The sequence below is a fragment of the Papaver somniferum genome, chromosome 5, assembly GCF_003573695.1.
Source record: "Papaver somniferum cultivar HN1 chromosome 5, ASM357369v1, whole genome shotgun sequence".
NCBI classification, from domain to species: domain Eukaryota; kingdom Viridiplantae; phylum Streptophyta; class Magnoliopsida; order Ranunculales; family Papaveraceae; genus Papaver; species Papaver somniferum.
The window spans coordinates 31,118,174-31,130,898 of NC_039362.1; the positions used below are offsets into that span (position 1 = coordinate 31,118,174).

The 12,725-nt window shown below is 38.1% G+C and overlaps 2 protein-coding genes across 2 annotated transcripts; one reads left to right on the top strand and one right to left on the bottom strand.

The window, feature by feature from the left end:
- The first annotated feature begins 1,044 nt into the window (after nucleotides 1–1,044).
- On the top strand, nucleotides 1,045–8,966 carry LOC113281295 (transportin MOS14-like). Its single transcript, XM_026530005.1, has 23 exons — nucleotides 1,045–1,371; nucleotides 1,476–1,799; nucleotides 1,889–2,008; nucleotides 2,276–2,359; nucleotides 2,453–2,512; nucleotides 2,599–2,727; nucleotides 2,919–2,980; nucleotides 3,096–3,152; nucleotides 3,310–3,433; nucleotides 4,122–4,256; nucleotides 4,526–4,606; nucleotides 5,016–5,129; nucleotides 5,234–5,313; nucleotides 5,440–5,575; nucleotides 5,783–5,932; nucleotides 6,017–6,102; nucleotides 6,654–6,841; nucleotides 6,930–7,022; nucleotides 7,261–7,448; nucleotides 7,591–7,702; nucleotides 7,790–7,947; nucleotides 8,054–8,170; nucleotides 8,338–8,966. The coding sequence occupies exons 1-23, from the start codon at nucleotides 1,147–1,149 to the stop codon at nucleotides 8,560–8,562; spliced, it is 3,048 nt and encodes a 1,015-aa protein (XP_026385790.1). The 5' UTR covers nucleotides 1,045–1,146; the 3' UTR covers nucleotides 8,563–8,966.
- Nucleotides 8,967–9,917: 951 nt separating this feature from the next.
- LOC113281296 (probable xyloglucan endotransglucosylase/hydrolase protein 5) lies at nucleotides 9,918–11,566 on the bottom strand. Its single transcript, XM_026530007.1, has 4 exons — nucleotides 11,145–11,566; nucleotides 10,926–11,026; nucleotides 10,533–10,726; nucleotides 9,918–10,431 (listed from the first exon to the last, which is right to left on the bottom strand). The coding sequence occupies exons 1-4, from the start codon at nucleotides 11,350–11,352 to the stop codon at nucleotides 10,032–10,034; spliced, it is 903 nt and encodes a 300-aa protein (XP_026385792.1). The 5' UTR covers nucleotides 11,353–11,566; the 3' UTR covers nucleotides 9,918–10,031.
- Nucleotides 11,567–12,725: the final 1,159 nt, after the last annotated feature.

The following is a 12,725-nucleotide window of genomic DNA, read 5'->3' on the forward strand; positions in this document are numbered from 1 at the left end:
TCTTTGGTGAACTTTTGGATATCGTCCGACCAAGTTGAAGAGACATGATTAGTCAAACCCAAAGACGGGCTGACGGCCATTTTTAATTAAAAGTGTAGGTTGCGTCTTTGGAGCGATTTGATTGGATAATGGGAAAGATGAGCCCACGAACAACATAATTGAAGAAGGAAGGTCGACCAAAGGAGGCTCAAGTTAGGGAAAATTGGCCGGCCAAGCCCTTTCTGCTACGGCTTCTAGTCACGGTTTTGTCTTTTAACGTTTCTGGTAGGATTTGGTCCTATTAGTTCCATGATTAATTTTCTAGTTTTCCTAGGTTTAGTCTCGACCAATAGGGATCGAGATATTGCGCAGACCGCAGACACCTAATTTTTGCAAATTGATAAGATTAAGTTAGAAAAATTGAATTTTACGTGCTGACACAAAATTAATCAATTTCTAGTGAATTTTGCGTGCTGACACAAAATCACTAATTTCTATCTCAAAGGGCGGCGCAACTTGCGCGCTTCTGATTGAGTACCTCCATGCACATCTTAATCCTGAGACTTCGGAAAATTCATGTTACTCCGCTGCGAGCGAACATTGATTGTATTGTCATGTCATTATTAAGAGTTCAGCTGGGGAACATGGCATAGGAAAAATACTCCGCAGGCCATGCATTAGTGAATTATGCACCTAGGAGCTTTAAATACTCATTAGGCTCTATACTAGTGAACAATTCATCTAGGAGCTTGAGTTTCAATGCAATATGAAGAGAGGCATAAGCACTCATCATATTTTGACATATTCTTTAAATTCCTTGCGGAATATCAAGATCTACTACTTCTGATGTCGGGTCAGGTAGGCAGACTTTTACAGTTTCGCCCTAAACTAAAAACCACCATCAACACTCACATCAGGACTCTTTAAAGAATAAAAAGAAAAACAGGATGTAATGGGCTTGATTTTGGGAGAGACACGGACACTAGCCGAAGATGAGCCCAGAAGAGCCGCAAGCAAAAAGAGTAAAGAGATTAGAGACGAGAGAGGGAGAGGGAGAGGGAGAGGGAGAGGGAGATTTGTTGTTGTCGAGTGAGTTAAGTTGGTCATCCAAAATCTTCCCGGCTCCAATCATTCGATGACTTGTGTAGTGATTTGTTGAGAAAAATAATGGATGAAATCCGTATGAAAGTAGCAGAAGCAGTGTCAGTATTAAACCATGATTCCCAATCATGTAATAGAGTTGCTGCTAATCAATGGTTAGTTCATTTCCAACAAACTCCTTCTGCTTGGGATGTCTCCACTTCTATTCTTACTTCTCCTCCAAATCCCAATTTCCTCCTTCAAGATAATTTCGAACTCGATTTCTTCGCTGCTCAGATTCTCAAACGAAAGGTACTTCAGTTCTCCTCCGATTATCATAAATTAGGTCATAATTTCTTTTTCTTTCTATCTGTCTATGAATGAATGTGTGAATTTACATGTTATTCGTACTTCAGATCCAAACTGAAGGATGTTATTTACAAGCTGGGGATAAAGATGCTTTACTAAATGCTCTGATCATCGCTGCTAAGAAATTTAGTTACGGACCTCCTCAGCTCTTGACACAAATCTGTCTTGCGCTCTCTGCACTTGTACTACGTTCTGTACAACATAAGAAACCTATTGAACAACTTTTCTCGAGTTTACAGACTTTAGAGAACCAAGAAAATGGTAATGTTGCTGTCTTGGAGATGCTTACTGTTTTGCCTGAAGAAGTTATTGATGATCAGAATACTGATTCTAATATCTCTTCCTCGCTTAGATTTCAGTATGGTCAAGAGGTGATTCTGATAATAGATTTTGTCGTCTTTACAAATCATTTTTAAAGTCTGTATAGAAAAATTGATATTATTCTACATGTCTTAAACAGCTACTTGCACGTACTCCTACTGTTCTTGAGTTCCTTAGGCATCAATCTGAGCAAAGGCTTGGTGATAACAATCAACTTCAAGACAGGAATAGGAAAATTTTGAGATGCTTGCTTAGTTGGGTAAGACTATTTCACTTCATTTATTTATCTTTATTTATGTCTTCTATCTTGGAATTGTGTTCTCAACACTTTCAATTGGTACTTCTTGAGGCTACACAAGATGATTAAATTGGTTGACCATTACTAAATTCTTTTGTGTCCAGTATCTTCTGTATGCAGACTATAATTTGTATAAGTTTCAGTATCTTGAGTTCAACATTTACCTTCTTTTTTTTTTGTATCTCATTTGCTGTTATCGATCATGATAGTAGTCTCACTGAGTTGCAGGTTCGAGCTGGGTGCTTCTCTGAGGTTCCACCGTCATCCTTACCAACACATCCACTTCTTAACTTTGTCTTCAACTCTCTGCAGGTTTGTTTTTCACCGCTTGTTTTTTCTACTAAAATAGCATATTTTTAGAAACTTTAGTCATGCCTCCAGTCTATTTGTCTATATCATGTGTAGGTATTCTCTTCGTTTGACCTGGCCATCGAAGTACTAATTGAGCTCGTAAGCCGATACGAGGTATGTATGTGGTTAAGCACCTCATGGTTATGGAAGAATATTTTCCTGGATTTGATTTGTAATATCTTTCCTTTTCTTTATTATAGGGATTACCTCAGGTTTTGCTCTTCAGAGTACCTTTTCTTAGAGAAGTATTGCTCCTACCAGCCCTTGCTAGTGGAGATGAGAAAGTAATTGGTGGTCTCGCATGCTTGATGTCGGAGATTGGGCAGGCAGTAAGTAACGAATCTCCTCAGCAGAGTTCAAGGTTCTTACATGGTTTATACTGTTTCATGTAAATGAGTGACATGATTCGGTGAATCTAATTAGTCATAATATTCTCGATATGGCTTACATTCCAAATTGATAGCATTGTTGATGTTTTGATTTTTTGACTGATTTCATTCCGTCGGATGCTGAATATTAGGCTCCGGCTTTGATTGTAGAAGCAAGTACAGAAGCACTTGTGTTGGCAGATGCCCTTTTGAGGTTGTACAATAATCTTAATACTTACATTGAAAAAACAACTAATTGTTCTCGGTTGTACTGTGTAACAAGTTGATATCAGTAGTGTACTTTCTAATTCATATGCTACACATGGCAGTTGTGTAGCTTTTCCAGGTGAAGATTGGGATATTGCAGACTCAACATTGCAATTTTGGTTGGTTTTTGTTTTCCTCAAGCTATTCTCATTCATTTTTTTTTTCTTTTTTTTTTTTTTTTTTTTTTTTTTTTTTTTTTTTTTTTGCTGTTTAAAAGTTTGTGACTCCATTAACTCATAAGACCGTAAAACCTGCACCTGTTTCGCAACTATCCAGGTGCTGTCTAGCAAGCTATGCTCTTGGCCTGGACATGGATAAGTTGAGCAGTAGGAAAAAGGTGGAAGAGATGTTCTTTCCAGTATTCTCAGCATTACTTGATGCCCTTTTATTGCGTGCTCAGGTTACTCTTGAACTCTTTCAGCTGTGTTCAAAGACTTTTATACATTGAAATGGACAATATTGTCATCTGTGAAATGCGAATTCTATACAGAGCTATCTGATGTAATGCAGGATAAAATATGGAAAATGAGATTTTTTATTTATTATTGGTTTTTAGTTAATTATAATTTACATATCCAAATAAATTGGGTATTTTCATTTGTATTATCTAGTTGAATCTTAGAGATATCTGTAAGCATCTAAAATATCCATCTTAGAGTTTTATTAGCTCAGGAAATTTAGTTGGCTATTTGTTATGTTTAGGAAGTTGTATACTCCATATAAGGAGCTCCATGTGCTTGAGCATAGGCAGTTTTTGATTATTTATTATGAATGCCTTTTATGTCTCTACCCTAGAACTCAGATTTATTGGAAGTTCATCTTGAGTTTATCCATATTCCTATCATAGTCTATAAGCCCCACCCCCACCCCCCCCACCCCCCCCCCCCCCCCCCACCCCCACCCACCCACCCCCACCCCCACCCACACACACACACACACACAGTTCTTTGAGTTTTTACTTTTGCTAGCTCGGAAGATGTCCTTTCCGAGAGCTTTTCCTCTCTACATGATTGATTTTGTCATATTATCTTGATCAAGGCAAACATACTTTTTTCAGAAACTACTTAAAATACTACTTCTAATGCCAGGTGGATGATTCTACATTCAGTGGTGAGAGTGGAACTCTTGACTTGCCTGATGGCCTTGCACAGTTTAGGATGGATCTGTCTGAGCTTTTTGTGGATATTTGTCAGCTTTTAGGATCTGGTACTTTTGTGCAAAAGGTAAGGATTTGAATTTGATGAACATACTCAATCTACGTGATTCAATTTGTTTGTATTTGGCACCAGTTGTTTTGTAAATATTGCAAATTCTGTCCACTCGTATTACTGGAGGACCAAAACACAATATTCTCAAGCTGCAAAATATTATATTGGAGCTTGTTTATCTGCTAAAGGCTTTCTAGTGGTTCTTGAGTTGCTGCTATGCATTTTATTTATGAAACTATTAGTGCTATTATTTCTTTTTAGTTACTGTTTTAATCTTATCATAGATTTTCTCTGGAGGCTGGGCATCTTCAGATGTACAAATACCTTGGAAGGAAGTGGAAACCAAAATGTTCGTACTTAATGTGGTGAGATCTCCTAGTAAAAGTAATTGCTTTTGTTTGTCATAATTAGATTCTTATGTTTCATAAGGTGAACCTAGTGCTTGCTTGTAACATCTTGTATGTGGTATGATGTGGCGTTGAATCTTACTATGATCATGATAGACTGCCTATCATGATTTGAAAACTTCCTTTTCTGCTACTCACTAAAAATCTCTGTTCAATACTTTATTTCAATAGTAGTTCATGCAAACCCTGATGCACGATCTAGGGTAATAGTTTCTCATCTCCTACAAGTATTACATGCATCGCCACTCATTTTATCATCCTTTAGCTATTAGTTTATGTGCAAATTGGAAACTTTAAAAATTTGTAAAATAGTCAAAAGCAAATGAGACTGGATGTTGATGATTGTGTCTCCTTGTACATACTTCAGGTTGCAGAACTAATTCTTCAAGACGGCCAACCATTCGATTTCTCTGTGATACTGCAGTTAGTAACGATCTTGTCAAATAGAGCATCTGATGGGCTTGACGGGTTCCTGTGCCTTGTACGTTTTAAATATTTAATTACTATGATGATTGTTCATGTTATCATTGGCTTCAACTTGTACTAGTCTACTTACAGAATCCTATTTTTGATTTGAGCTTCTAGGTTTACAGAACAGTAGCCGATGTTGTTGGTTCCTACTCCAAGTGGATCTCTGGTGTACAAACATCGACTAGACATTTACTGTGAGGGACTCTTCCTATTTTTTGTTCCAACATGCAATCCAGTATATTTTCCTTTCTGGCGAAATCATGATGTAGCATCACTGCATCTGGATCCCACTTCCTTTTGAGCTAATTAGCTACTTTCAGATTATTTTTTGCTGCAGGAATTAGAGAACTGGCGACATCAAATGCTTGTGCGTCAGCCTTGCGTAAACTTTGCGAAGACGCATCTTCAGTGATTCATGAACCTTCGGACTTGGAAATTCTGATCTGGATTGGAGAGGTAAATTTGTCTACCGCAACTAAACCTTTGTAAGTTTTAACATGTAGCTGAGCTTCATGTAACTAAAAGTAGGAAGGGGATGTCTTAATTATAAATTGCTAGTTGACTGTGAAGATACATTGTCCAATTGTTTTTGATTCTTTAGAGGACATGCATGCTATTCTTTTGTCTGTAAAATCTATCTGAAATATTCATTGGTTGCTTTAGGGATTAGAAGAGCGGCACTTACCTTTGGAAGAGGAGGAAGAAGTGGTTAGTGCGATAACTCTGATAATTGGCACAATTCCTGATAAGCAGCTAAAGAACAACTCCTTAGCAAGGCTGCTTTCTTCTTGTTATGGAGCTATTGGGAAACTTGTAAGTTGTTGACCTTTTTAGAGTTTCTTCTGTACTATATATATCAATTGTATCTGTGCGTTACCGGGTATTTTGTTCCTCTAGATTGAAGAAGAGAGTGGGCATTCACTAAGACAAAACCCTGCAAGTTATACACAAGCCTTGAGCTCTGCTGCAAGGGGACTTTACAGGTTTGTTCTTGATGCTGTAAACCTGGATGTTTATATATATATTAATTTGGGTAATGTTAATAACCCTGGCCTGGATTTTATTTGTCACTCCATTGCTATTGCAACAAAGTAGTGCAACTTCATTTGCGATAATTTGGATACCAGTAGTTCTTTAAGGTTTTTAAAGCAGTAACTTTTCTCAAACTTTCATGTACTTACTGAAAATGGATGCTTTGTAGATTCTTTGAGATGGTTAATCGCTATTAAGTTCTCGTTGACCTGAAATAAAAACTTCTCGTGACCTAAAATAAAAACTTCTGTTTTCTGGTTTACTATTGTTAGTCTAATGTTTGTCACCACTTACTCAAGTTATTATCTCTGACATATGTTACAGATAGTAGTGAAGAGTGTCCGGGAATGCAATAAACTCAAAAAATAATCTCTTTGCCTAAAAAGAACACTCCTTAATATGCAAGGCCTTTTCTCTTCCTGTTTGTAATATTTACTGGGGACTCTCATGCCTGGAATCTCTGTATCCTCTAACTACCCTATAAATGATTCGTTGGTTTCAGGATGGGAACTGTGTTCAGTCATCTCTCAATCTCTTCGTCAACTGTTCCAGCCGATGATGATACAATTCTAGCTCTACTGGGTGTTTTTTGGCCCATTCTGGAGAAACTACTTACGTCCTTGCACATGGAAAGTGCTAGTTTATCTGCAGCAGCGTGCCGGGCTCTTTCACAAGCCATTCACTCTTCAGGTATAGCTGTTTTTTAAATTCCAGCATCGTTTCATGGTCTTTAGACTACAATGTCTTCAGATTGTTGCGTATCCGTGTTCATTTGCAGGTCAACACTTCTTAATGTTATTGTCTAAAGTACTGGATTGTTTATCTACAAACTTTCTCTCTTTTCAAAGCCATGACTGCTATGTCAGAACGGGTAAGTTCTTAACCCTTTACCAGATGTTGTACCTCTGGTTTGGGAGTTTCATTAGAATACCTACCCTAAATTTTGCCAGGGATCAGCTGTTTTACATCAGAGCAGCCTCACATGGAGTGTCGATGGATACTCCCTCTATTTTGTAGAGTTTTTGTTTGTTTTGTTGATAAGCGAACTTATATTTACTTCACTTATTATCCATATCTTTATTTGTGAAATACGTTGATTTGCGTATCAGCTGCTGTCGTCATTGAAGAATTCGGTCACAGGGAAGAATATGGATCTCTGTTTATCAGCACATTTGACAGATTTTCATCTGCAGCTTCAATTACGGCTCTTAATTCTTCCTATATATGCGATCAAGAACCAGATCTTGTTGAGGCTTACACTAATTTCACATCTACTTTTGTTCGTGGTTGTCCCAAGGTTTCACTTTACTTTTTCGTCCAAGTGGTTTCACTATATTTTAATATGATATATGCGATTTTGTTAAAGTCTCGTTGTTCAAATTTTTTTGGATGAACTTCTTTATAGAGCTAAGTGAAGCTGACTAGTGATAAACTATCAGGAAGTGCTGGCTGCATCTGGTTCTCTGCTCGAGGTTTCATTCCAAAAGGCAGCTATATGCTGCACTGCAATGCACCGTGGAGCAGCACTAGCAGCGATGTCATACATGTCATGTAAGCATGGTCAATTATAGCATATCACTTTCTTCTTGTGAATTATAGTTCTTGTTCAATTGATTGATGTAACAGGGAACCTTGCAGGTTTCTTAGAGGTCGGTCTAACCTCAGTGCTGGAATCGATGTCATGTATGACTGAAGGGTCACTCGGCTCAGTGACTATTCAGGTCATATCACGTAGTGGCGAGGGACTCGTATCTAGTATAGTATACGCTTTACTTGGGGTCCCGGCAATGTCGAGGGTGTGTGTGTTTCCTTATGCTTTTATGGAAAACCTAGAAGTTTCAATTTGCCCCTTGTTTGTCTCTAACTAAGGAATACTAGCTGTTCTGCCTCTGTTTTAAGCAGGTTCACAAGTCTGCAACAATATTACAACAACTAGCAGCAATTTGCAGCTTAAGTGAGAGGACCACCTGGAATTCAGTGCTTTCCTGGGAATCTTTACATGGGTGGCTGCACTCTACGGTGTCTCTTTATCCATACGATGAATTAAAATGTTTTCTACATTTCAAAATATTTCTCTTAATTTATACTTTTATTCCATTGACGGGGAAGTGATTTTGATTTTTTAAAAATGCTTTCTATTCTTTGCTTTGTTTATTAATATTTGACTCCTTGGCGATCGATATCAGGTTCGGGCGTTGCCAGCTGAGTATCTGAAGCAGGGTGAAGCAGAGACTCTAGTACCCATGTGGCTGAAGGCACTCGCCAATGCAGCTTCAGATTACCTTGAGAGTAGGACCCGAGATGGAGGAATAAATAATCACGGGCATATGCAAGGCAGAGGGGGTAGAACTCTGAAGCGTATCATTCGAGAATTTGCCGACACCCACCGCAATGTGCCTAATCTCACGTGAATTTGATGACACCCACCTAAAAGAATGGGGTGTGAAGGGACAGTAGTCGGATGCAACGGCTATCATTTAGCTGCTCCATACACCGCAATTGAGGCTTAGAGTGTTACTTGTCTACATATCTAAGGTATGACAGTTAAATTGAAGGTCTTTTACCCAGGCTGGAGCACAAATGTCCAAACAGGAAATTTTCTACCTGAGCAATCGCAATCGTATCTCAGAATGGTTCCTAATGATGTAACCAAAGTTCTTTTATTTGTATAGTATTGATTTACCACTCAGAATTTTTCTGTTAACGCTGAGCACCTCAAAATTGAGGGGAATTTTGGGCCCAATTTATATTCATATGGAAAGGATTCTCAACAGGAGTCTTAAAGCAAAAGGAAAATGATGCCTTGTTTTCTATACTTATTTGTCGAATTCCTGTCAGAAGGATAAAAAATGTGATGATAGACTTTTCTTTCCCCTATCCATTCTAATGGAATTGAAACTTTCTTATTTTCATTTTTTTCTGAATCTTTCTGACTGTCTTTAGCTTAATGGAGATGCTGTAGATGAATATTTTATCTCTGTCAACGTTGATCCTGCTCGCTCATTGTTACTGTCAAAGGATTCAGTGGAGTTAAGGTAGCCTGATTCAAGGGCCAAGACAAAAGAAGGCGGTGGCTGCTGCAAATTACGCGAGCAAGACTGAGTATGTATTTGTTATCCTTTTTTATCTTGAGTTTAACTGAAAACCTATTGCTTAAGAGCGTCTAGTTTCGTGTTTTTTTTCCTAATATATTTACTGTTATAATGTGGATCCATGATTACTCATATTAGTCATTCCATGATATCAGCACTCAGTTCTCAACTTTTCCCATTTCACTCTCATATAACAGAAAAAATGCCTGTTTTACCATTTTTGCTTTAGAACCTTGTTCAAGAACGGTACCGACTTGTATTATTAATGGCTAATAAGGTAACTAAGTAGGTCAAGGAATTTTTTGTTGGATATCAGATGCTAGGTTGTAAAAATTGGAGGGCATAATCTAGCAGGTAGAATAAGGTGTAATATTCAAACGGATTGAGAATAGAGAATCCACATATCAAGATATTATATAGCAAATCATATGAATATATGATAATTCATGTGTGGGGAAGAAAACATACGCCGAACTGAAAAAGAATACACATTACAACTTCAACTTCCCACTCTGATGATAACGATAATTGTGGAATCAGTAAATGAATAATTAAATGGGAATCACCAATTTAGGGAAAGGAAAAGCACATGACTGTCCCTTCGCACATGGTCTTGTTTTGGAAGAAGTTTGTGAAGAGGATATAGAGGACAGCTAGGAAACACATGAAGTATCTTAGGATAAAATACCCACCATTGATTGATTAATAATAGTATTTTAGAAAAGACTGTTGTTGTGGTAAGAATAGGATACAATAGTTTCCTTCTAAGAACATATTAAATTTCTTAATTAAGCATCCCTGTCTATCTTGCATTCGCGAGGCATTATGGGGAACCTGGCTTTATCTTTGCAGTAGTTGTAGATTGTAAATTTCCTACGGACCCACATGAGCCTCCTGTACTGGTAGGCATCAAGGTCTTGGTATTCCTTCTGATCCCACCACCTCCTTCCTTGTGTTTCACAGAATTTTGCGTTCACTGATGCCTCGCAAGCATCAATGTGGAATCCCCTGTATTTAGCTACGAAAGGTGCCTTGGACCAATCAGTTTTCTCAAGCCCTCCCCTGGTTGCCCAGTCATCTGCGTTCCACAAACTTGAATACAACTTCATGGGTTGTTCGAATGGGAATTTCAATCCTAACTTTCTACTGTTCTTGAATATCCTGATTGGGATATTATCAACGAAGAATCTGCATTTCACATGCGTGCATATTGTTTCATTAGTTTTCTGAAAATTAAGCAATACTTGGAGGGGATTTTGAAATGTATTGGAGAGTTGTTAGATACTTACGTGATGTGGTAGGAGTTCCAGAGGATAGAGTAGGTGTGGTAGGCCGCTGTTGGATCGAACCAGAGGTAGATCCGTTGCTCTCTGTTACCTTCACCACCTGTGAAGACATTTGTCTGTAAAATGTAGGGTTCCCCTGTCCTGTTTCCCAAGAACTCGAAGTCTACCTCATCATGCTCATTCCCGTTTGAAGATAACTGCATTCATTCGTTAAATATGCTGTATCAGATTGCATGTTTATGGAATCTGGAAGAGCTACGTCGAATCCCATTGGGGACAGAAGGGGTTTCTTAAGCGGCTAGTAGCACCCAGAAGGGTTGTGGATAAGCAAGATTAAGTAGGGATACCAGGGTGCTGGTAGTAGTAGTGGTAAACGAACTGATAGGAATGACTTACATAGAAAGCAGTTACAGTTCCAGCTGAGTCCCCTGCAACCATTTTTATGTGCATGTCGAAGTGTCCGTACAGATAAGACCCCTTTGAGTGAAACCCAGTACCTATAATTTTCATCCCAAAATAGAAAAACATCAAAACTCAGGTATATATTCATTAGCACTAGGGAATCTGCAACAGACAGATGACAAAGTAGAAAGTCTGAATATAAGTTGAACTTACCAGTGTAGTTGTCGAGGTGGAGCTCAATCTCATTACCACCATTGAAATACTTGATGTGATCAAAAGACCATGTAGGGGCATAGTTCTTCCCAAATGGCACACTAACTGCCTTCTTTGGAGCAATACCCATTGCCATCCCAAGGATAGAGAAAAAACAGACCAGTAGCAGACACTTCATGTTAGATGAAGAATCTGCCATTTTCATCATCGATTAATCAATCTGATGATGATCTCGTAGTCACAAAGAAGAATGTATGAAATGTTTTAGGTGGAGTTTGAAATGTAGAAAGGAAACCGAGTTTAAAATGTAGAGAGAAAACGAGAACGATGATTGTGGGGAAAAGTGAAAGGGGATGGGAGCCCTTTTGTAGGACAATTAGTAAAAGAAAAACGAATAAAATACTATAACTGATACTGTACAGCTATTTATCTGCCATTAATTGTGGTGAATGCTTATGAGTTTTCATTAAACTATTATTATTATTTTCTTAATGCTCATTAGTCATCATCATTCAACTCATAGTCTCCTTCACAGAAACCTTTCAGAAAAAAATTGCTAGTAGCTGGATGATTCATGGAAAAACAGAACCCGCATAGCAAAACAGACTTGAAGGTGCCTTGGTTTTTGAGTAGTGTGTTTTTTGTTTTGACACTAACCCTATATAGTTTTAAGTCTCTAGGATTAGGTGACTTTAGGATTTCTTTTTTGGATTCTTGTAATCCTTGTATTAGTAAATTTCCATGAAAACCCGGCTTATTCATGCACATGTATAGTCAAAGAAGACAAATGTTTGAGTCTGGCAACGAGGGGACAACAATCCATTATTTTTTTGATTGATTGAATACAAGGAGTTCAAAAGTTTATTCGTTAATGATGAAAGTTGGTTATATTTATGGAGGTTCGGTTTAACTGCTCAGTGCTCAGTTTACTTGCAGTGTGCGACTATTCTGTGATCATGTGAATGGATCGTGCATACTGCAGTAATGCCTGAATGAAAGTGCTAATAATTATCTTAATTTTGTTTGGGAACGAAACCTTAATAATTAGGTATTAAGCAGTGAGTAAAGCAGAGCACATGTACTCATAATGCAAGAGTTTTATGTACTGATTAATACCCCGTATCAGTCTGGTTTGGTCGGCTTGAATTATTATTGTAAATTAATTCCCACTTTTCCTTTAATTATAGTATCGTTTAGAAATTTATGTCTCCAAAATCTGGTGCCTAATTAGGAAAACCACGGCAGTTGATAGATTCTCAAGCAACGCGCCCTAGCTAGCTGCTACACTGCCCTAGCTAGCTGCTACACTGCCCTATTCATAAATTATACTCCATCTTTAGATTGTAGCTCAATGTGTTTGTCTTGTATATGTATAGCTGATCCACAAAAATGAAGAATCAGACACTTGGAGCAGAGCCAACCTGAACATAGGCAGATCAGACACTTAGAGCAGAGCCAACCTGAACATAGGCAGATTCATGAGTTGGATGAGAGGAATTGAACCTTCCTATCAGTTGCCACTCCAATCCCCAGTGCCCAATTGTATGCTTGATCCAATAATTAATGAATGAGACTCCAGGA

What these genes read in the sequence shown, in the direction of transcription:
- LOC113281295 (XM_026530005.1), top strand. Translation starts at nt 1,147, where the DNA reads ATGGATGAAATCCGTATGAAAGTAGCAGAAGCAGTGTCAGTATTAAAC. An exon ending in GACTCAACATTGCAATTTTG is followed by an intron (nt 3,153 to 3,309) that starts GTTGGTTTTTGT and finishes GCAACTATCCAG; the next exon opens with GTGCTGTCTAGCAAGCTATG. An exon ending in ACATCGACTAGACATTTACT is followed by an intron (nt 5,314 to 5,439) that starts GTGAGGGACTCT and finishes AGCTACTTTCAG; the next exon opens with ATTATTTTTTGCTGCAGGAA.
- LOC113281296 (XM_026530007.1), bottom strand. Translation starts at nt 11,352, where the DNA reads ATGATGAAAATGGCAGATTCTTCATCTAACATGAAGTGTCTGCTACTG. An exon ending in CCACCTCGACAACTACACTG is followed by an intron (nt 11,027 to 11,144) that starts GTAAGTTCAACT and finishes TGAAAATTATAG; the next exon opens with GTACTGGGTTTCACTCAAAG. An exon ending in GAACTGTAACTGCTTTCTAT is followed by an intron (nt 10,727 to 10,925) that starts GTAAGTCATTCC and finishes GAATGAATGCAG; the next exon opens with TTATCTTCAAACGGGAATGA.